The 24,768-nt window shown below is 42.2% G+C and overlaps 2 protein-coding genes across 4 annotated transcripts; both read right to left on the bottom strand.

The window, feature by feature from the left end:
- LOC308118601 (UPF0524 protein C3orf70 homolog B) lies at nt 1-16,652 on the bottom strand. Its single transcript, XM_080478089.1, has 2 exons — nt 15,397-16,652; nt 1-2,421 (listed from the first exon to the last, which is right to left on the bottom strand). Exons 1-2 carry the CDS (start codon nt 15,578-15,580, stop codon nt 1,739-1,741), a joined length of 867 nt encoding a protein of 288 aa, XP_080334215.1. The 5' UTR covers nt 15,581-16,652; the 3' UTR covers nt 1-1,738.
- On the bottom strand, nt 16,550-24,768 carry ehhadh (enoyl-CoA, hydratase/3-hydroxyacyl CoA dehydrogenase). 3 transcript variants are annotated; one of them, XM_080478087.1, is made up of 7 exons: nt 24,563-24,768; nt 23,851-23,954; nt 23,418-23,587; nt 22,976-23,087; nt 21,689-21,793; nt 18,670-19,011; nt 16,550-18,304 (listed from the first exon to the last, which is right to left on the bottom strand). In XM_080478087.1, the coding sequence occupies exons 1-7, from the start codon at nt 24,634-24,636 to the stop codon at nt 17,052-17,054; spliced, it is 2,160 nt and encodes a 719-aa protein (XP_080334213.1). In that variant the 5' UTR covers nt 24,637-24,768; the 3' UTR covers nt 16,550-17,051. The 3 variants fall into 3 exon arrangements, with proteins under 3 accessions (XP_080334213.1, XP_080334214.1, XP_080334212.1); XM_080478086.1 differs by having other exon boundaries at nt 16,619-18,304; nt 18,670-19,026; nt 24,563-24,759; XM_080478088.1 differs by lacking the exon at nt 23,851-23,954 and having other exon boundaries at nt 16,614-18,304.

Below are 24,768 nucleotides of genomic sequence, written 5' to 3'. Positions count from 1 at the left end.
TGTAATTCATTAGGATTTATTCATATGAAAATAATATAACAGTAATAAGAACATAAGTCATGTTTCAAACCGCATTAAGACGGACTGTGTTCGGTGTGATGTTAAAAGTGTCCCTGAATTTAAAAATGCCTCAAATTGTATCTACCAATACAGGTTTTGCTCTTTTTTTTTTTCTTTTCCTGATTCACACGTTTCATTTTGACATGAGGGACATTTGCAATGAATGCAGTCATGCATAATGACTTGTTTAAAAAACATCGAGTGCTTGTAGCATTGCAGTAATACATTTTTGTGAAAACTTCAGTGATTTGCGGATAACTCGTTAAAAATAACTCTTTAAACATTAAAAAAAAAAAGACCCAGCCCAGCTTACTTTTCTAACTGACTAATATTGGACTGTCCCTTGTTTCTCATTAAATCATGTCAATCACATCACAACATGTATTCAGCATCCTATCTTGTACTCTAATCCTCTTTTTTAAAGGTGCATTAAGTGACAATTTCTGCCCCGCAGCACAAATAAAATAACAGTGACATTCTAGTCTAGCCTAACCTGAACATTTTTCCCAAACTCCCCTTTCATGAATAGATAATTCACTCTCGACAGCCCCAAAAGCAGATAATGCAGTTTTATTATTATATAAGCTTATATGTATACATTAGATATATTCCCACTGCGTTATATGCCATACTGATTTCTAGTGTGACTACATCACTCCACAATTCAACACCTTCTACTGTAAGCCAGAGACTTGTCCGTGCTCTTTAATTTCTTGGCTGCTAATAGAGGTCACTACAAGTCCTGTTTTATTTAATTCCCCATTTAACCTCAAACAGCTCAGCAGTTCAGTACAGCTTGACCAGAAACGGTGGTCAGAATAATATGTTAATGTCTGATAAATGGTTTCAGAAGGTATCAGAGTAACCTTGGTCCTCACTGGCAGGTACAGTATAGAAATGTGCTTCTGTGTAATCCTTGATTGTCAAACACTGATCTGCCTGCCTACTGCCTGTGATGGTGCGAGTAAAGTGCAGACAAACTGTGGGCGAGAAATCTTTTTTTGTAAATGTGATAAAAGCAGGCGTGTCCCAGCAGCCCAGAGCCGAGTAATTAACAGGTTAGAAGGCCGATGTGCTTTAGGCCCCGGAGAGGTAGCTGGCCTTGTAGTTATTATCATGAAGTGTCAAAAATTACCAGAGAAGAAGGAATGGCATGCTCATACGCCACTTCAAATTTGAATTCGCCTACAGAATAACGGGTTGATGCTATGAACTACCTAACTGCTCATTATCATCATGAAACACACTGAAAATGATTTCCTCCATATATAATTTAGCTCCTGTAATGTATGTCTAAAGGCAAGTGCCACAGAAAAGCCTCGGGTTTCTCCCCACACTTCACTGCATAACCGTGTAGAGAAGGTTGTTTTGGTCCCGCTGTGCATGTACTTGATGTTCTTGTGCTTCGTCGTTTATTGTAATAGGTTCTAGAGGTTGACTCCATGCAGGGGAAGTGGACAGAAGAGAGGCTGTAAGAGACGGCGGGTGCACAGTCCTCGGCCACCTGCAGGAAAACAAATGCAACTCAAAGCAAACCGACAAAGCCCTGCCGCTGCATCCAAAGGGACGTTGTTTTTTTTTATTGGTCGATGTGAAACAAATCCTCCGCTGCTGTTCTCAGGAATGCAATTCTGCTCTATAGATCATACCACAGGTGGCCACGCTGATGCCCGGTTTGTTAAACAGTTGTTTCAATCTTTTCGATGATCTCTATCATAGACTTGGAGGGAGAGAGCAGAGAGCAGTCATCCTGATCCCAGAGGCTGCCGGGGCTGGAGTTCCCATCAGTGCTTAACTCATCGTCTTCCTCTTCTTCGCTCTCCTCCTCACAGGACTCCAGGTAGTGCAGACCCAGCGCGTTGATGCCGGAGTCCTCGGAGCTGGACGGGGAAGAGCAGTGGTCCATTTTTGGGCCTTTTATTTTATCCACAGGAGAGAGGTGTTTGTGTTCACTGTACACCTGCTGGGCCGGCTGTGTCGGTGCAGGGGTCTGCTGGGGCGGCGGTGCCGGCTTGACCAGTGGCCGAGGCTGACTGGGATTTTGGGGGATCTGAGGTGTGGCGGGTGCAGGAGGAGTGGGAGGACGAGGCGGCTCAGGTAAGGGAGGCGGCGGACGCTGCACATAGCACATCTTCCCGTTGATGCGTTTGACGATGTAGTCATCCACAAACAGGTCCGCGATGACGCAGTACTTGGGCGACTCCAAGTGAGGCGGGGACTGGAAGCAGGGGGCAAGTTTCAGGAAGCGCTCGGCCAGAGAGACGGACAGGTCGATGGTGTTACAGAACTCCGTACCCACAGGGGGCACCGCCGTGCTGGGCAGCTGACACACATTGGTCATGGGCTGGTAGACATACTTGCCTAAAAGAAATAAAAAGGAAAAAAATTTATATTATTTTGTGGCAAAAAATGCAGATCATTTCAAAGTTTTATCTAGACAATAAATATTGCAATAGTTACAGTGAGTTACAGCCCACTTTTATGAAGTCTGTGCATTGGTAACCTGTGAGTGTCTGCTTTTTTTTTTTTTTTTTTTAAAGCATTACATGCTCTTGCACCAGCATCTCCTGTATCACATGATCACAGCATATGAGGTTGTATGACCCCTAAGGTTCTTTGCATGACTTTATTAGTAATCCCATAATTCAGAATGGAAGCCTTAGCTGAGGCGTCACTGTGTTTTTATGCTACAAAAGCTTAACACGTGCATCTTCAGCCTGGCTTTTAATTAAAGAGAGCTTTATAGATTGATTCATCGTGATACTTTTATCCTTTAAGACGTTGTTCTTTTAGCTGTGTTATTATTTCATCCATATTCACAAATGTTTTTCTTTCTTACAATCCCGTTTCATCCACACTTAACCTCTCTTTTTCATCACGTTAATTAATTCTTGAATGGATTTTAATTAAATTTCAATCCTGTCGCCTCTAATTTAGCTGGTAGACTTTTCCTTGGATTGTTTATGGTTTGTAGAAAAATCCACTAGAAATCAGAAAAATATAGTTTCATGCATACAGCATACACTAGTCATTGGGGTTTCCACAGGACTTCCATATGACAAAATTTAATGTGTCACAAGCACGCAGTAGTGCAAACAAATATATGGAAAAGACCTGCCTGTTATTGAAAATTGAAATCATTTTCACCGGCATGAAAGATATTCTTGGATTTTAACCCTGCCACATTACTGTTTACACTCTCATCAGGTGGCAGCTGTTTTAATTCAATCCATCCTCTATACCGCCAGCTGTTTTCAATGAAAAGATATCTGCAAACCCCTTACACAGTCAGCCAGGTACCATTAGACAAATAGATAAAGTTTAGGACCCGCTGGTTCGGAGAATTGAGCAGCTTATGAGCCACATACTTTTCACAGGAGACGGTCAAAACCAGCACAAGAGATAACAGCACGGAAAATAAGCACATCAGTTGAGAAACATAGCTCCTAATGTTCTTATGTGTTTGCTGAATAAACACATGTACTTGCTAATAGGATCATACAAGATCAAAAAAGAATTTTTCAAAAAGACATAGTAAGTGAAGTGAAATGTGATCACTCAGAGACATGCTGTTATTCTGAGCACCTTTTTGGTTATAATGTATGTTCGCCTGCAAACACATTAAGCAGCCACTCATGTGACGCAGTGCAACTATTCAGCTTCAGATGAGTGGAAATACTGTAATTATGGACTGATGGAGGGGGCTGAGCAAAATGTTGGAAACTCCTTCCTGTATAAAGCTGTCCACCCCAACCCAGCTCTGAACTCCAACCTTGAAAATGATCATGGAGCATATTGCTGAATTGAAATTTGGCAAAAAATAACATGCCTTTGTAAAAGCTGCATTTCAGACGGAGCTGATTGGATCACATTGAACTGTACCAAACGAAGTGACTGATGGGTGTGTTTTTGTTCGCCTTATATTGCTGTAATGTCAGTGCTGATCGGATCTGGAATCAACACTTCCCATAACCATAAGACCATTTATCATATCTAAAGAAATATACTCATAATGCTGTCTCCCAGGACTTATGAAGTATGACACAATAACAGTCAAAATTCACCAGCATGCCAAAGATTTGTAACATGCACAAACAAACTGTAATTGAAATTTGAAGAAATTATGTAAAATGGAGGAGGGTACTGACTCATTCCACATTTTACAGCCATAAAATCTAAATCCTACATAATTATCATAAGAAGGTTAAACATTGATATACGTAAATAATAATAATAATAATAATAATAATAATAATAATAATATAATGTGTATAAGTATATTTGAGAGGGTTAGTCTCAGCTGAGAACACCTTTTTTTGACTCATGTCTGTGAAAACCAATCATTTGTCCTTTCTTGCGGGAGGCAGCAATTTTCACATCACAAAGCATTTTGTGCTGCCAACGGCAAAAATACCTTTCTGTCCTGCCACCATCATCTGCGCTGTAGCAGCAGACGGAGCGAAACATAGTTTAAATTTTTATTCCATCCAGCACTAGGCAGCAATCATTTCTGATCCTTCAGAGCTGATGCAAGACTCAATTCGAACATGATTAAATGGCATATTGGATGAAGGGCGTTCAACAAAGTTTACAGCTCCGAAATCATGATGTAGCACTGATTTACACCACCGTTACTGACTCGCTGAATTACAATGGTGTGATTTATAGTGTCACATAAATTCACAATGAGATAACAGCCATACTTTTCTGCTGGAGAGTGGCCATGTGTTCAAATACACATTTTCTAACACCCTCTGTGTGAGTGGTACCTCCCATTCTGGCAACTCATGCACAAAATAACTGCTCTCAAATCATTGTCTGCAGCCCACTTCCTCCAACTCTGTGCTCTGCTCTGCTCCGGACAGTGCAGCTCAGATATGTTTAAGTGTATGTATGGAAGAGCGGGGATGGGTTTGGTGGGGCGAGGGGGGGGTTGACTAGCAAAGATGACAGGTCCATGCATCGCTTCCTCTCACTCCCTGTGTCCTTGTCTTTTGTTTCACCGGCTGGGAGATCCATTCAATCACAAGCTTTTCCCATGTTACAGTGAAAAACATCAAATACTTCAAAGTTGACGAGTGGCTCTCTCTGTGTTGCTGAGTGGACAAAGTGACTTTGTAGAGCTGAACAGATGCTTCTTTCACACACATACATTTAGCTAAACAGATCAGCTGTGCAGCCATAGAACGAGTTTAATGAAATTCATGTGAGCTGCTCATTATTAAAGGACACAGAAACCCATCGTCCACCCGTGTAAGGCTGTGGCTGGAGCTTTATGTCTGAAGCTTTTGAAAATCATGTCAACACCAAACACAGTAGCTAAAGCTGAGGCAGACAAAAGGGGGAAACAGTAGCTGTTTTCTGTTTAATGAGACAAACTCAATGGTCCATGTTGAGGCTCAGATGAGCCCATTCAGGCAGACAAGATAGCAGCAACAAATGAGAGCTAAAGCTGTAGAAGGCGATGTGTTGACATTTAGTTTTTAGCATATTACATCTAATTGCATCCATCCATCTGGAGTTTCAAATACCAAGTGCAATACAGGGGGGACAGACAGATGCACAGTGCGACAACAAAATAGACAGACATATGGAGATAATACTACACCAACACCGGCTGCCTTCAGCAGCCTTGCAGAGGGAACACAGCCCGTCTGTAAATGTACAAGGTGTCTGCACTTCGTTAGAAATATTTCTTTTTCTGGGAGCCCCGGAGGACTGCGTGTTATGTATGCGTATTCATCTCACTTACAATAGTCTTGTGCAAAGAAAGAGAAGAGGCACAGCATGCAAGTCTACCTTTAAATTCTCTTTGCAACAAAGGCGGACTACAACTATCCATGAGAATTTTTATGAAGGGGAGGTTGTGACTCAGATCACAGAGCAGGTCGTGCGCTGTTCCCAAAGCTGCCTGCCATGTGCCGAATTATCCTCCGACACTGAGCTCCCAGTTCCTCACAATGGAGGGCGAGCAGTCCGAGCACCTGACGTGGCAGCTCGATGGCCATTAAAGCAGGAGTTTTCAAAGTGTGGGAGGATGAGCCCCACATCACAAAGCTTACACAACATTGCACCCACCCACAGGCTTCGTCTAATGCCAAGTTGTACCGTTTAGTTGAAAGTTTTTCACATTCTAAAATATAATTGTTAACGGTGGCTGGGATCCATTTGTGATGAAAGACATAACTCTTCTCTTCCTAGATAGTCTGTTTCTAGTCCACAACTGTCGACACTGTTACACTTATAGGTTTTTGACCATAGTTTGTCATTTTGATTGTTGATTATATCTTGATTATTTAAAAAAATATATAATTTTGAGAGGAAATTATTATAAAAAAGAAAACATTTGTACTAGAAAAAAGAATTCACCTTGAGCCACAGATTCTACCTGGAGGAACAATCCAGTAGATGGGCTTTATGAGACACATACTGAGTAGGTCTCAGCAAAGCTAGTCTATTGAGCAAGTGAAGGCATGTGATTTCACATTGTTTCGGACATTCAATAAGAACGGAAACAAACACTTAAAGCCATTTTACCCAATCTGTGCAGCTTCATTGGTATCGAGCTGTGTTCCACTCCCGGTGCTGCAGCTCCCACATGACAACATCAACATCAACTTTGCTCTGTGTTTGTTTTTCAAGAAATAAAGAGACTAAGATGTCTTCACAAAAACAGATTTAACTAGATATGCTTGTACTATATGGGGGGGGGGGGTTCATAGATTACCACGTTATATATTTCTTTCTAAATCTCATCTTCTTCCTAAATCTCATGAAAAGACCAAAGCTCAGTTAAAACACCCTTTTTGGCTTTTATCTGCCCATAATTGTAGAGTAGGACCCGGAGTGACTTTTTTGTAACTTAGTCTATGATCAAAAAAGTGTTGGAGACTGCCAGTAAAAAGAGTAAATATGTCATCAGCCAACAATAAAAACAAACAAACAGGGCATGACACGATCAACTTTTGGCTAAGTTTAAGAAAGGAACGATGGCTCCTCTGAAAAAAAGCCAGATAAAATACTTGCAGGTTGCCATGGAGACAATAACCAGTGTGCTGTTCACACCGATTTTAGTGGTATGATCATGACTGAGATCAGGAATTTACATGCAGCACATAAACATGTGCTTATTGATATCACTGTGTGCATGATAAACAGCAGTGTCTCGGTTACTGACTCCAGCACTGCACAGGTGCCTGATTATAAACTCAAGGTTAGAAATAGTTACTCCAATTGCTGAAAATAAGACTTGTTTTGTTCAGAATCAGCTTGGTGGCATAGCAACTTTTTCCAGAAGTCACACATTTATGCCACTGCCATTGTTTGTGTTTCAGGTTGAAGTTGCACCTGCACATGGAAGCGGCAGCTATCAGGAACCAGGATAAGATGGATATATATGCAAGTGTGCGAGTGTGTGTAAGTCTACTTTGTACTTTGTCTATTTGTGTTTGTCCTGTGATGGACTGCCGACCTGTCCAGAGTGTGTCCTGCCTTTCACAAGATGTCAACATCAATCCATCCTGGAAACCAGCTCTTACATGGACAAAAGGTTTTCAAAGGTGGATGATGGATGGAGGACTCGAAAACTGGTCAACACCCTGACCCTCTCAAACTAGACTTTCGCCCTCCTCACCTTATGTACCACAACTTTGCTTCTGTCAAAATTAATATGACCACTCGGGGGGGCCCCCATAAACCTTTCTGACTGTTGTTGGTCTGTGGAGAAAACCTTCAGTTTGAGATAATTATATCTAAATGAAAGTTAAAAATACACAAGTGTATTTACAGTATGTAATCAAGGTAATAAAGAAACACACCAGCCACTCGAAAGCCGTGCTTCACTGGTGTGTTAAATAGTTTCTGAACACAGATGAAATAATAAATGAGGTAACGGGGAGAAGCAAAACCCGTGACAATCTAAATCTAATCTGTGTATATGAGTGTAAGTTGTTAATAACAAAAAAGTTTGCAGAGTCCTTGCATATTGAGACAAATCCAACGGCAAATGTTGAACTGTATGTGCAATAACAGCTTTAGTCATCTGTGTGCAATAATACAGAGATTCTTTTCATTGCTTTCTTTCCTCATGATATAGTAAATGTCTGTCTATATTGAACTGCAAACATTTCATTTGTATATTCTGTTCTTTTTTGATATTATTTGAACTTGCATATACTTTTGGACAAATTTCTTATTTGTGAAGCTGACTGTAAGAGTAATGCACACAATCTCCACTATAGTACCTGTGCAATTGGCAATAAACATCCATTCCTGTTACTATTTTTTCTACGGGTAACTGGCCTAACTTACACAACAAGACACGATACTGTAGCTGCATTCCTGTTCCTAACAAGGATTGACAGCAGAGAAAAACGTCAGCCATCTGTAGACTCCGCAGTAAAAGTCAGATTGATTAGTCACCTCTCTGCACAAACACACGGCAAAGGATCTTCTGACTTCTGCTGAGCGCTGCTTCAATCGACCAGCCAAAGGACATGTTGCGCTTGGAATGACTTGGCTGAAAAGACTTTCATCATCACATTATTAAAACCCGCTGAAAGCGAGAGTCACTTGGTGACTGATGAAAGGCATTCTGGGACATGAATGAGCTGATTAACTGGAGGAGTTGTAAACAGCATGAGATGAAAATAATTTTATGATTTTGTAGTTAAAATAAAGTGACACTTTGGGACTTAGGGAGGGACCCTTGTAAAAAAACAACAACAAACAGACCAAAAAAAAACACATTCACAATTCATAAATGGACATCAACAATATTTAACTTAATTGATATATTTGTTGGAACAAAACATTCGGAGAACAATATATCAAGCAACAAAATTGTGTTTAAGGAATTTATGGTAGAACGCAAAGGTTCAAAAGGTTAGCAAGGAGAAGGAGATACTCATGGCTGGAAGGTAGAGACGGCTCGATCAAGAGGGAGTACCCCTGCTACTCCATCTTGTTTCCCTCCTCTGCTCTCTCCTGGGCCCAACGCTGGCCGAGGGCTGCACAGTCTCTGCTTTAATATGAGAGGTAGAGTCTCTGGAAAGTGCTGCATGCTCCTCATCAGTCCCTCCCTCACGTTTTCACAGAGCTCCAACACGGTTGAAATTCCCACTTTGCTGTTGCCGTGCAGCTGGTTCATTGTCCACAAGCTCAGTGTGTCGTCAAAATGAATGAACACGACTTGACTCAGACAGATTATGTCACTTTATTTGTCGGCTTATATCAAAGCTTCATGAGAGACTGAATCATTAACAATCCCCTTTCAGTTCGATGTTGTGTCTGTTTGAGCTGAAGTCAGCAGCATATACGAGCAGACTGGGACGCTAAGAGCAACAAACTAGTTGAAAGCAGCATGTTGCATAAAAACAATTATATTAGCACATTGTTCTCATTCTTCATAACGGCTGCTGAGCTCTGCTGGCCTGTGGATCCAGCCTGCTCGTACGTGCTCTCATCTTAGTTTTCAAATCTATCCAACAAAGGGACGGCAGTAAGAGCAACAACAGAAGTTTCAGGTTTCAGCCAAGAGGGCGGTCTGACCCTGCGTCACGTGAAACTCCCTTCCTGTTTCCTGTCTCCAGAGGCCGAGGCTGTTCCTGATTTACACCCACTGTGGAATCCACTGTGTCGTCTGGAGGCACTGGGAAAAATACAAACCTCCTGACTGTTTTCCTTGCGCAGACTAAACAGCGTCAGGAGACTACTCCATTGACACTACTCCTCCTTGAGCCTGGTCTCCACATCATAAGCTTCAAATGGAAGCAAAAGGAGGTGAAGATGCTGGATGTGGAGGTCCTAGGCTGGTGTGGTTACACAAGGTCTGACGATCTAAGGCCAAATTCTCTGAAACACCTTTGGAGACGACTTATGGAGGAGAAATGAGCATTCAATTCACAGGCAACGGCTCTGGTGAACATTCCTGCTGTCAGTGTGCCATGCTCTCTCAAAACGTGTGACATCTGTGGCTTTGTGCTGTGTGATAAAACTGCACATCCTAAAGTGAACTTTTATTGTGTCCAGCCAAATGCACACCTGCACAATAACCCTGCTGTCTCATCAGCATCTTGATATGTCACTCCTGTGAGGTGGAGGGATTTTCTCAGCAAAGGAGAAACGCTCGCTAACACAGATTTAGACAAATTTGTCGACCATATATGAGAGAAAAATGCCTTTTGTGTCGATAGAAAAAGTTCAGCTCATAACAAAATTGAAGCAAAAACAAGTGTTGCGTTTATACCATTTGTTTAATGTACCCTTTTTTGATCAGGATAATGAATACTTTTTATGTTATTTAATCCAACATTTATTTCTAATTTCCATGGATAACCAGGGTTATACAATCAAAGCCTTTCATTTTCAGAAAGGACTGATTAGTTATGATTTTCAAATATTTTGGAGTACTGGTAAAATGTGATCTGACTTGATTTCTAACCTCACTTGCTCTCAGATGTGTTTATTTGGATAACAACATTTGCTGTTATCCGAAAAAAACATTAAAGCAATGTGCCCATGTTGCCCACCCTGACATTATACTAATGTAACCATGAGCTGGAGAGTAAGTGACAGAAGTCGGCTAAACTTACTTCATCTAAAGTCCACACTACCACCCTGACCCAGCCAACATCACAGGAAGCAATTTATCAAACTTCACACATTTCTCTCTGACCAATATACAATATAAAAGACACGCAAAGCCGCACGCATCAAAACCACACTTTCATGTGTAAAATCAGTGGAAACCTCATTTAATGAGTGACATATATTAATTTTCCCAATCCAAATTGAACATTAAAAAAAGAATGTAGTTACTACTCTCAATCATGCTGCCGATACCAGCCAAGTATTGATCTCTTGAGCAATATGTGATGATCTTGTCTCACCATTCTGTGTACTCAGCAGTGATCTTCCGATGGTCTATTGACTGTTGTTGCTGCTGATATGAACTTTTCACAGCAGGAACTGCACAGGCATGACTGAAAATACAAATGTTTAAGGCTCCCATTAAACCACATTTAACCCACTACACAAGTTCAGCCATCAGTCATTGTAAGGACTGTAGCCTCTGTACGCTCCCAGGCTAGTCACATTGTCTATTGGTGTTTGCGTGAAACAAGAGGGATGTAGAAAGATGAATAGTCAAGATTGAAAATCATTTCAAAATAGATGTGTGGTAACATGCATTTGTCATCCTACATGATGGAAAAAGTAGATGAAAGTTGGGGCAGCTTCCTGCCTTCGCGAAACTCATTGCAGCCAATCTCGGGGTGCTTTCACACTTTTCGTTTTTTTAGGTCAGCCTGGAAGAGTTCCTGGGATTGAGTTCAGTGGGGCCAGGTAAGTGTGAACACACACATCAAACAGCCATACATCGAGACCGTTCCTAAAAGATACACTCTCCACAGTCGCTCTCTGGTGTGAGTATGGTGTGAAAGCAACCACAAGTTGTCATAAACTGAACCACAAGTTGGAGCTATAAAAGCTCCCAAATGCATTGTGGTTTCTTTGTGAGCAAAGAACAATGGGTGAGGAAAATGCCAGATCATGGATTCAATGGCTAAATGATTTATGTTTCAATAACTTCATAAACTCACAACGATGAAGATGATGTTCCGGTTAGCAATAGAGTGGCAAAGGTAGATCTGAACATGATCTGTACTCACTGAAATTGATCAAATACACATCTTAGCTCACACTAATTATGGTCTAAAAAGTGCAAAAGAACAAATTCTTATAGTTAGGTTCCATTGGTAATTTAATAGATATTTACACTTTAAAGATGGAAAAAAAAAGTCAACTAAATATAATGAGTGAGGTATTTACAGGGCCTATCCCTTGTGGCACACAGAAATTTTTTTCTTGGTTTTTTTCTTCTTCAGCCTGTAAGCTAAGATTTCTAAATCCTTCACACAGGTGCACCGAAATCCTCAAGTAAGAAGCTGAGATTCGTGTTCATGACAGTCAACTACAACAGTCCCGTTAGAATGCTTTTCAGCCCCGAAAATAGACCCAACACTATTTGTATGTTCAACGGGAATATAAAAGAAAACTCTGTGCCTCAGTCTCGTTTCATAAATATATAAATTGCACAGCATTTTAGTTCCAATCGCTGAAAAAAACCCAAAATAAAATATATTTAGTATTGAAGTAATTACTGCTGCGTTTGGTCACAAAAAAAACTGCTTGCAAAACTGATAGCCTGACCTGTCTTTGGAGATTTGAGAAAAATAACAGGCAAAAAACTAAACTTGTTGAACTGCTGCTGCTGCTGCTCGGCATCGTTTGCTGACAGATCAGCAGTAAAAGTGATTGAAGTGCTGGAGTTCCCAAACATGAACGATCAATCAAAAGCATTCCCTCGGGCCTGTGCTGACAATGAATCGATCCTTTAATAATAGGTGACGCTTTTTATGATTCAGCACTGCAGTACATCGTGAAGTGGTCACCGAATCAATCAATACAGGGCAACAATGCTGTATTCAATAAGCCTCCTTATTTCTCTTCAAAAAGACTTGCTGGCTACAGCGTCACGGTGTGACGGATGAAACTGCTGAGGCAGTCTGACAGAAAGATCCTCACTTCTTGTATTCACCATGAGAATACAAGTTCTACTTCTGAAATGCAGAGCTGACAAGAGTACAAGCAGATGGACAAGATTGTTCTGGACTCATTACAGACTTTGTTAATGAGTAATTCATTGCTCTGCTCAGTAATTGTAACCAGTTAGCAGAGGATGAAGTGCGTGGAAAAAAATATATATCCAGACCAGGTGGTTTCAATGCTGCTGTGAGCTCTCATCAGACATGACATATTGGCGGTGACACTAAACACAGCTAATTACGGCTAATGAGAGGCTTGGACTGATGTTTGTACCAGCTGGGAACATCGCCTCTACCTCCAGTGTTCTTCTTCTCTGCCAAAGGTTTCAATAAAGCAACGTCTAAGTGGAAGGTTGAAGATGGTCAAAGAAATGAGCACAGAAATGAAAAATTTACCGAAAACGGCGGAAAGACAGTACATGAAGTCAGGAACACAGTCACAAGTGATTGGCTGACAAAACACCACAGGTAACAGGAATAATTTGTCTTTGAGAATTCAAATGCTGAGCAAAACCCTTACTACAGTGTGACCTTTTGTATTTGTTTTCCTAGGAACCTATTAAAAATGTAATTAAAAAGGCAGTGTAGCAGGGCTCCCTGTGGTGAATGCACAATTACCAGCTTCAGAACAAGTTTATACTCCAGGCGACAGTCATAGGCAGGCTAAAAATGAAAACGTGATGAGATAAGGGTGTTACAACATTTCGCTCTTTTGCATCCAGTCTTATTATGCATCTCCAGAAAGACGTGTGTGAGCTGAGCCGAGCGGGGAGGCATCACATGCAAAAGCACACTGGTATACTTTTCTCAGTGGGTGCCCTGCTTCTGCCTGATTCAGCAGTCTAAGCTGGTTTATTTTCACTGTGGTGCCTTACTGTCCTGCGAGGCGAACCTGCAAATTGCAGAGGAAGGAGATGATAAGGTGAGAAGCTCCATTATGATGTGGCTGGTTTTTCTTCCCACGGCATAACAAGTCCGTACAAAATGAGTACAAAGGCCTCCATGTCTGTTTTATGCATACTTCTTCAATGAAAATTGAAAGGTGGAGCAAGCCTATATTTTTACAAATGATGTATCACTGACAGGGTTTTATATGGAATTGTGAATGCCGGATGTGGCTTGTGATTAACACTGGAAGGAATTCTTCATTTCTATGCCACATCTGATATTTCAAATCGCCTGGCTGATTCTGGACGGAGGCGGGCCTCTAAATCCAATGATTACATGGCAAAGATTACAATGTGACTTGTGCAGTTGCATACTATAAACCCTGAGTGAGTGCTGTAGAGTAGATGGTGATTGTGTTTTCCACTGATCTGAGGATTTTAAGGGCAGCCAGGGATGCGGATAAATTAGAGAAGCACAAAGACACGGACATCCTGTCAGGTTCAGGCGCTGCCGCGGGGAATCCAGGGTGTGTTGAAGTGTCACGTCGGGAAAGGTTTAAATTGAAAAAAGAAAAACGTGTGTGTGAGGGCACACACACACGGACTCTGATATTGTCGCTGACACTTCTCAAAGTGGAAAGAAAACGTTTGAGTGGTGCCGCAAACCCTGCACTTCCCAGAACAGTCAAAGCATTGGTCGATATAAATGAAATCACTATGAGACTATTTAGTCCTGTTAATGTTTATGACCAAACATTTGCCTCTTGATTGTGGCTGACTGCGTGATACTTTGCAAATCCATGATGGAATTGCAGCTATACCAGAGAACACTTCCTTTAAGGGAAGAAGATGGTGTCATGTGTCATTTTATAGTCCACAAGTCTTCAGGGATAAGAAAAATACATTTTTAAAAATGTGGTAGTGAAGTACTTCCCCGTTTTACCGCCGTGTCTGCAGCACTCAGCCTCAAGCTGTTATTTAGTTCTGCCTACTGAAGAAGTGAATCTTTGAAAACGGGTCACACAGACATACTTATATATTTTTAATAGGCATATTATAATTAACAAATGTTACTAAAATTACTATATACTGGATTTTCCTGGGAAATCTTTTTATCTCTGGATAAATGAAAAATGAGTGGATTCGTTTTTAAAGCATACTCTGCATGTAAATGTAATAAAGATGTGTTTGAACTAGTTCTCTGGACTGAACTCTATCACTACAAGAACCTGATAGAATTTCAGGGTGACTTTGGACTTTCAATAGACTTGTCAGAGAGGAAGAGAAAAACTGAGAAAATCACAACACTTGGCCTTTAAAAACAGAAATGAAAGTGATGAATCAGATGTGTGATGTAAGTGTCACCAGACTGTGGAACACCAGAGTCATGCAGTGTACAAGACACAATGATGAACAGAGTAAATACAGAAACCATATTCTGAAAACACTTTGCTCATAGCCTCCATTGTTAGAACGTCAACTATTTACACAAAAACGTCCGCTGGATGGTTTGACTCCAATCTGTGTATATTTGAATAACAGTGATCCAGTTGGTATTGAATAACAGTGGCACTTTAGGATATTCTCAAGTGTTGTAAACATGTAGGATAACAATAGCAAATGTTGGCGTCGTGCGTGTCAGGAGGTAATATGATGTCCAACCTTGACTAAAAAAAAACCTTCATTCCTTTAGTTTATCAGTGAAACTATTAAAAATCGAGGCTCCATTGTGCTCCTTGGAAATTACTCCATGACTATGACGCTCCGCATATTTCACAACCATCGACAATCAAATGGATTTCTGGAGCCACAAATAACTGTTAGACCGACTAAAAGAAACTTACAGTGACACCAGCCCAAGTGGCAGCACCAGTGCAGCTTGAAGCACTTCCCGTGGCTGTGCGTCGCGCAGATGGAGAGCCCGTCGCAAGGCAGGAAGTCTGGTCTCCCTGCGCAGCTCTTGGCCAGAGCCTGCGCCTCGTCCAACTTCTCACTCTTCGGACACTTATGTGCTCCCGAGGCGGCCATGCCAACATTTCCTGGATCCAAAACGCACACAGCCTCGTCTGAGGAAACTACAACATGAACGCAAAGGGACGGATAGAGGAGAGGGAGGAGGGGTTCTACGGTCCACACGGCTTCGAGGGGAGCCTCGCAACTGGAAGACGCGGGCGCGAAACGGGTCTCCGAATCCCGAGCGGCTCGGTTAGTTCTCAAACAAAGGACGGAAAAACATATCCGGTGGAAAGTACAGCAGCGTCAGTTAACGGGGGGTTGTACAGTGGAAGATTGAAAGCCTCTCCCGTGTCGTGATCCGCACGTCTCTCCATCCTCCCCTTCGCGTCGGGGAAGCTCCTCTGAGCGCCGGTGACGCGCGTACGGAACAACGGCGCGCATCTGAACTTCATCACACAGCGAACGGGAGGAGTCCGCAAACACAAAGCCAGCTGTTCTGCTCACTTCAAACACATACGCAGGCTTTCATCAGCCTCTGTAACGACTTCAAAAGATTGCATTCTGAATTTGAAATGAGCACATTCTTCAATCTATATGTGTCCATTTTAAAAGTGGATCTACATCCCCGATGCATGCCACTTGTGTAGTACTTTAATTATTGTTTAGCAATAGCATGCATGCAATATCTACAATTGATCCCATACAATGTCTCACAAATTGCGTGCTTGCACAAACAATGCACGATCTTCTTGCATTACCCAACTGCTCAGGGTGAAGTCTTCATCCACTAGGGGGCAACCCCAACATCTGCTCAGTGCTGGAGGTGAGTTTTCCTTGTGCCATTGATTTATGTAAAAGCAATCTGGATCAGTGTCTCCCTCTGGTCTCCAGTCTCTTCTGCACCTGAGTCAGCAGAGAGCACACACACCAGAAGTAGAGCAGCTTCATGGTGTTTTCTCCTGCACAAATAAACATTTTCTTAATGAAACAAAGGACTGGAACGACAGCTCACTGGCTGTTACCTGAATTAAGAATCCAAGTGACAAGTCAAACATTTAATATAGGGCACAGTATACTATTTTCACACAAGTATAAAAGCATAATTCATGAACATGACATTCATATACTTTTATTTAAGGTGTCATATGGAATTGTACATACAGTGAAAGCATTAAAATGCATCTTATCAAAGTTTTGTAAATTACTGGTAGTGTACAACAATCAACCTTTTTTGGTATGGAAATATTAGTTTTTATTGTGATTTACAGAATCATTATAATCAGGGTTTTGATATTGCTAATTAGATTAAACAAACAAAACTGTACAAGTTTAACAGACAGGATTGGGGTTCATTTGGTTTGGTTCACTCTTACAATTGTTTACATGTGTCTAATAAATTGGCTCAGTGTAAATGTCTCCTCTGAGACACTCCATCATCTGCCACCAGAACGTATATGAAATCATTTGGTTAAAAAGTGTAACATTATTTGATAGCCCATTACTCGTCTGATCAGATGTGAGGTTTGATAAATTGAAGGTGACTTCAAAGGCGGCTGTCGAGCCTCTTCATGACTTCCTTCCACTTCTGGATAGGTGGGCTCCCACTGGCCACCAGCTTCCTGAGCAGGTTACACGGCTGCAAGGTGGGCACATCAGGGTGGGCCTGGTGGTAGTGCTCCAACCTCTCCAAGATCTTGGGAAGCCCAACCAAGTGGGCGTAGAACATCGGGCCTCCACGATGCCGGGGCCAGCTGTACCCAAACACGTAGATGATATCGATATTTTCAGGTCCTGCAGCTATTCCGTCCTCCAGGATGCGGAATCCCTCATTGATCAGGGAATAGAGGCAGCGCTCCAGCACTTCCTGCTGGTCTATACGGCGTGCTACCAAGCCATGCCGGGCTCGGTACGCCTCTAAAAAGCTGTGCACCCAGGGGTCAGGTTTACCAACCCGACTGCCAGGTTTGTCGTACTGATACCAGCCCTGGCCTGTTTTCTGGCCAAACCGTCCCTGCTCACAGATCAGGTCTGCCACAGGGCTGTACCGACGGCCTTGATGAACTCTCGCCGTTTGCCCTGTGGTTGGATCAGGTACTGCCAGTCCCTTTGCCTTTCTGATTCTCCAGCCTACGTCAAGCCCAGAGAGGTCAGACATTCTGAAGACACCCATGGCAAAGCCAAACTCCTCCAGTGCTTGATCTATCAGCTCAGGCGTGCCACCTTCTTCAAGCAGAAAGAGAGCCTGTTCCAGGTAATGCTCCAGCATGCGGTTCCCCACAAAACCCTGGCAGTTTCCAACGGCCACGCTGACTTTACCGATTTTCTTTCCCAGTGTCATTGCAGTAGCCACAGCTTCAGGGGATGAGCGTGGACCGTAAACCACCTCAAGTAGCTTCATCACATGGGCTGGTGCAAAGAAGTGCATCCCAACGACCAGCTCTGGGTTGCGGAACTGGGAGGCCAAGTGGTCAATGTTAAGACCAGATGTGTTTGTGCAGAGCAGAGTTCCAGGTTTACAAATACCCGACAGTTGTTGAAAGACCTTCTCCTTCAGAGCCATGTCCTCAAACACAGCTTCGATGACCAGGTCAGCATTTGCTACAGACTGCATATTAGGACTGTAAGTGATCTTGTTAAGCACGGGAGTCACTCCTCGTCTTTTGGCCGCTCGCACCAACATGCCTGATATGGCTTCCTTTGCCTCCATCAGTTGCTTCTTGTGACTTTCGACAGCAATCACAGGAAAACCTGCCTGGGCCAGAGCAACAGCTATGCCTCTTCCCATGGTGCCAAGACCTGAAGGGACCAAATCTCAGCGTGAAAATTAAGAAAAATACCTCAGAAATACAAACACCACCATTATTACAAATATGATCACAAACTAACTTAGGCACTGCTCGACTGTAAATAGCCTTTTCATTTTTTTCTTTTTTAAAGCTTGAAATGTTAATGCACAAGCTGCTGAGCTTCACATATCCAAATTGTCATACATCCAATCCTCCCTGCAGGGACGAGAGAATTCATCCATTAATACTGAAAACGAGGGTTTAATTTTCATAGGCAACGTGAATTTAGGTGCCGACAGACAGCTTGAAGAGTCATTGTGTTTGTGCTGACTGAAAGCTGAGGACAAAGAGCAATTAAAGGCCCACAGTTCTTACCAATGACAGCTGTTTTGTGTACAGGCCGGGTCTTGCTTGTGTCCCAGCAGGCTCCACTGGGCATGCTCCACTTGCCAACCGCTCTCTGAGCAAAAAAGCAGTACTGCAGAGCGCGGGCCTGGCCTGAGGCGAAGAGAGTGTCCATCAGCTCTTTCTCCTTCTCAATACCCTGAGCGTAGGGCAGGGTGGCCGCCGCACGCACCGCCTGGACACAGGCAATCGGTGCTATAGCTCCACGTGCACCTCGACACACCTTCTGCATTGCTTTCTCAAAGAAGTCATCCAAATCAGAGGAGAGTCCACACGGATACATGCTTATCCGACGGGCATCCAGCGGTTTCCCTGGAGAAAAAAAAACTAAAACTGAAGTGACACCAGTTGACAGTTATTTAACTTCAGTAACTTTTCTTGAAAGTTTAAAGGACATAATCATTTGCTCTGATGTTATATATCTATGTAACTCTTTTTTTAAAACTAAAAAAGTACCTGTATTTTCAATTGGCACCACGTTTTTCCACTTTTGTTGAATCTGTCTACCAGCACTCAGCAAGTCTGCAGATAATTGTTTTTTTCAGGCACACTCATCCGCTCAATCACTTAGCTACTACAAGCAGAGTGGAGTGATTTGACAGACCATTTCCAGATAATCGGAAAGACCCTACCAGAGCACTGTTACGTTTCACCTTGTACAACACAGATCTGTAACGAAAATGCAAAGCAACAATTTTGTTCTGAGCAAAATAGTTGGTGTGTGTGTGTGTGTGTGTGTGTGTGTGTGTGTGCGTGTGTGTGTGTGTGTGTGTGTGTGTCTTGTTATCTGCTGTGATTTAAGTCTGGGAACAATGAGAGTGAAGAAGCTGGCCACTCAGCTAAAACCTTGTTAAAGGCATCTTAATTCCCATTCCTGCCTCCTCTGACGTGATTACATGAGACAGTAGTCAGAATCCTTCACAGCTCCAGTGAATTACACTCAGCTGTGGGTCTGGGCCAAAAACTGGGTCACCAAGGCAAAGCTTAAAGGGACAGCAACCACATCTGATTATTACTATCCTCTTAGTTTGGTAACAACTATTTTCTTTAATATAGTAAACAGCAGACAAACAATGTCTGGTAAAGTTTATTGTAGGCCCTTGAAATGTATATTGTGCCTACAATGAAAAAGGGAGTTGTTGTGTGGCAGTGCAATGTGATTCCAGTGTAATTTAGCAGAGTATTATTTCAGCAGTTAATCTGTAAATGGTTGAGCTCTGGATTTGTTGCGAATGGGAATCCTGGCTGTCCTGACAGATGTAGCAGGCAGATGTTGTAACCATTGGGCTAAAAAAAAAAAAAAAAAGAAAAGTTAATCTGGCCACCAGCAAGAGACGTGTGTGTGTGTGTGTGTGTGTGTGTGTGTGTGTGTGTGTGTGTGTGTGTGTGTGTGTGTGTGTGTGTGTGTGTGTGTGTGTGCGCACACATGCATAAATTAAGCACTCAAAATGCTTTTTGTCTAAATATGTACGCATGTGCCTCAGCGGTTAAACATTTTCAACCATGTCAGACTTAATTTACTCTCTGGGTCCCCTCAGCCGTCCATCCCGAAGTCAAAAAGCCTTCATATTTAGTATATAAATTTAGACTGATATCTCCCCTCACTATAATCACTCACGCTAATCAACCAAAGGCTGTTGTATCTGTCAGAATCTCCACAGATTCCTCATATCTCCTCAAATCTCCCATCTTGTATGCTGTTGGCTTTTCTGTCTGACTCACTCTAAGCCTCAGCTTTACTAACAACACTCACTTCCTCACCCACTCAAAGTCATCTTTGGCAGTATAGTGTGTAGAAAGAGAAAAAAAAAAAAGCATTTGTAAAAAGCATAAGACTGCAATCATCTTTTGATTGTAAAAAAAAATCTTCCTTTACGTGTAGTTCTATCGACTTAACTGTTGACGTTTTGCACAGGTACGCTTTTAAAGTTTTTGCTCAAGGCACCAAACAGAGCACTAACAGAATTTCTACAAACTAAATAGACTTCAAAAATTAGTTGTCATTGCCAGCGACGCAAGCAACAAAAAGCTGCAGACGACATCTCTGCAAAAGTCCCTGGCAGCCAGCAGCGTAGTCCAGAAACAAAATCTCATGTTCATTTCATGCTGAAAACTCAAAACCCTCTGCTGAGGCAATGCTGAATAAAATACACCTTCTCTTCATTCCAACACAGAAAACCACACACCAGAGTGGGTGGTATGGTATTAGTCGACAATACCAGAGGGGATATTACACTTCTGGATGTTGAAATGAATAAAAGGAATAGTACATTTTGATAAAACTGCCTCTTTGATTTCCTGCTGAGCATTTGATGAGAAGACTGGTGCTACTCTCACGCCTGTATGTTTAAAATGAGGCTACTATCTACTGAGAGACGCGAGCTCATGCTCCCTGAATGTAATGCAATTTAGTCTCAAATGAAAGAAAAGAAAAAGAAACCACATATAACACTGCTTCCAACTGTTTTTCCGGAATCAATATAAATGGCTCTTAATGGTTTCTTCTTTTTCATGCGAGTTCTTGTGATGTCTGCCAATATTACCACTATCTTACACATCTGAGGGAGGTTTTCCTGTGGGGACATGACACGGTTTAGTGACTCATTCAGTGAGTAAATGAGTCTGATTCACGTGCACAGGGCAACCCTCATCCTCCTAAATGCCTACTGAGGGCTCAATATTAATATTCAAGGAAAGTTTGTCCCTTTTCGCCCTTCTGAATAATACAGCAAAAGCAGTGAAGACATCAGAGCACAACTGACAAAGCCATGAAACATTTATGGCTTCTGTGGTGGAGGATCTGGCTGCCGTGTTTTGCGCTTCCGTTGACTCCCACAGCCTACATGTCGGCATTGCTTGATATTGGACTTGCCTAAAATAACAGCTCTCGGAGAATATCTTTCCCTTCCACTGAGATGAAGTCTCAAACTGTGGGAGAGAACAGTGTGTCTCCTACCAGTGAGAATTTATTTTTTTTAATATATCTCACCTGCAACACTCAAGGCAAACTTCACCGCAGCATCCACAGTGTTGTGATCAGTAACCTGATCGACTATTCCGAGCTGCAGTGCCTCAGCAGCCGTCACATGGCGGCCTGTGGAAGACAGACAGTAACAGTCGTCACAACCACAAGTTCATCTGGCTTTGTCTTTAAAATCCACACAATACAACCAAGTAAAGGTAAAAAAAAAAATCGAAATGCTGAGAGAGGACAGTATTTGTAAAAGGATGGGTTTGGTCTATTTTAGAACACCTGACAACAGCATTGAATCACTCCTGGATTTGAGGAAGTTCTCATGGTTAAACTCAACTAACACTGACCCCTGCTGGCAACTCGAGAAAACCGTCTCGGAGCAACACAAGTATTATTCTTCCTTCAAGTGTTTATACATCTGTGAGCCATAACATTATTACCACCTGTCCAAACATCATGTGTTTTTCCCTATCTGATCTATAGAGGCAGGGATTCCAGCAGATCTCCGAATGTGTGCCGTGATGTCTGGCAATAAGATGTTAGCTTCAGAAAGTATAAGTCCTGTAAACCGTGAGGCAGGACCTCCATGGATCTTGGACTTGTTTGTCCTGATCATCCCACACATGCTCGACCAGTGTGAGACTTGGGCCATTTGGAGGCCAAATCAACAATCAAACCTGCTTTTAGGCATAAAATCGTTATTCCAGAATCCTTTTTGCTTTGTGGAAGGACACATTATTTTGCCAAATGAGGCCATGCCATAATAAGTTTACAAAAGAGGAGGTACTTGGTCTAAAAGTGTTGTTTCAAAGTAGCATTCAAAAGGATCACAGAAAGTAATGTTACCCATCATGAGCACCCACATTGACTTTTTCACTTTTTATACCACTTTTCTATCAGAATCTACAAATTTTTTGCAGCAGTTTGACAGGAGCTCATGTGTTGGATCCACCACACAGGCCAGCCTTCGGTCCTGTCGTATAGCAATAAACCACGGCTATTTCACCAACTCACTGCCTTTCCTTCCACGTGTCTGTTTCAAAAGATACTGACCACTGCAGACAGGGAAGACCTCACTCGAGCTGCAATTTTAGGGATAATCTGACCTAGTCACTTGGCCATCACAATGTATTAGGCCTGACAAACTCTCTGGTCATAATGTTGTGGCTGTTCAGTTTATACAATCCAATGCTAATAACTGTCAAGGGCTTTCACATATTAGCCTAGATTGGCGGTGAAATTAAACAATCTTCTTTTATACAATAGACCTTGTAAAACCACTGTGAAGCAGACAATATAAACCTGTGGTGATGAGATCGAGGGCAGCTGGGACCCCAATGAGCCTTGGCAGACGCTGGCTTCCCCCTGCAGCTGGCAGGAGACCCAGAGTCACCTCTGGAAGCCCCAGTCGGGTCTGACAGGACACAGAGGCAGAATAATTGGTGTGTGGAAGGTAATGAACAGTATTTTCCTCCATGATAAGTGACAAGCCCCTGCAAACCTTTGACAAATGAAACTGCCTTGTTACATGCTGAATCGTACAATTGGTTAATAGATGACATAGAAGACAAGGATATCATATTCTATTTGTATAATCATGCGGAAACAGGATTTACTGAAATACAATTTCGCAAGCAGTTACTCTGTAAAGTGAAATTAAATTGTCAGATACTGACGCAGCTTGATACTGACATTGCTGGGACACTGACTGAGAGAGACAGGGAGATCTCAACCATGAACTAACTTTGGAGTGTGCGATCCGATAATGACAGCCAAGTGCTAACTCAAGGCCACCGCCGAAAGCACTCCCCTCTATGGCTGCCACCACTGGTTTGGTTGCAGCCTCGATGTCGTGGATCATCGGTACAAGCGGAGGCCCAAACATTGGTCCTCTGAACTCTTTGATGTCGGCTCCTGTTAAACAAAATCAAATTGACAATCTGATTAGGAGGCTGCAACAGCAAGGCAGAAATGACATCCAGTGAAATGATGAGCATTTGGTTGTGCAGGGAATGGTTTGGGGTCTGCAGCCTCAATCAATCACTTCCAGTGTTTTCATAACTCCCTAATGGACTTTTTCCACTTTTGCTCAGTGACAATGTTTCAGACTGTTGGACAATAAATGACTTATTTTAACATTTGTTAACCCTGTTAGGTTATAGAAAAAACATTCATACCTCCACAGAATACTCCATTCTGGCCACAGATGACGACACACTTCACCTCTGGCTCACTCAGCGCTCGCTTCACCTTATCGACAATGCCTTGTCTCACTGCAAAACTGGATCAAGAAATCCTTTTCTAACTTTTAACTGTTAAAAACTACACAATGTGTGTGTGAATAGTGTTAGTTAACACTCACTTGTCTAACTGGTTTTGTGTGTGTGTATTTAGAAGACTGCACACATATGAATTCTGCATGGTAAATATAGAGCACTGGTGGTTTAAATACTGTGCAAAAGTAATAAATATGTGTAGAAATCCATATTCTGGCAGAGTTAACAGAATGAGCAAAACTATATTGACATAATGTGATTCCAGGGCTGCTGTCCAAGTTGATTTGGCACAAGTTTGAATGTAACCATGGCATTTTAGGAGCCACAGTTGTGTCTGCAGTGGGATTGGAAGCAACAACAATTTAGTGATAAGCTTGTTTCTTAACTGCAATTCCTCCATTCATAACCAAAGCTATATGGTGACAAATAGCCACATAGACACATAGCTGTGAGGATTTTTGTTATCCTCACAAAAATAACTCATTTATTTTCTCACAAAATCGTATGTACATTTCAAGAGCACCTATAAAACACATTTTGTACATTCGTCACTGTGAAGAAAGTACACATGTTATTGCAGTAAAGACTGATCGAGACGGCAAGTTCAGCTCACCTCAGTGCGTTAACAGGAGGATTTTGGAGGGTTATCAAACCAACAGACCCCGACACACGAGCAAACGAAGCCATGGCGCTGCAGAAATACTAGGATCGTGTCGCAGTAGTTTGAGGTGAATGCAGATTGAACTTTGAAACCAAGTTGCACCAAGTCAATCATTATTTACACATTGAGACACGTCCATCACCTTGGTTGCCAGATCT

The sequence above is a fragment of the Lipophrys pholis genome (genome assembly GCF_963383615.2).
Source record: "Lipophrys pholis genome assembly, chromosome: 13".
Lineage (NCBI taxonomy): Eukaryota > Metazoa > Chordata > Actinopteri > Blenniiformes > Blenniidae > Lipophrys > Lipophrys pholis.
Note: the sequence above shows the minus strand (reverse complement) of the source record. Positions and strands in the feature narration are given on the sequence as shown.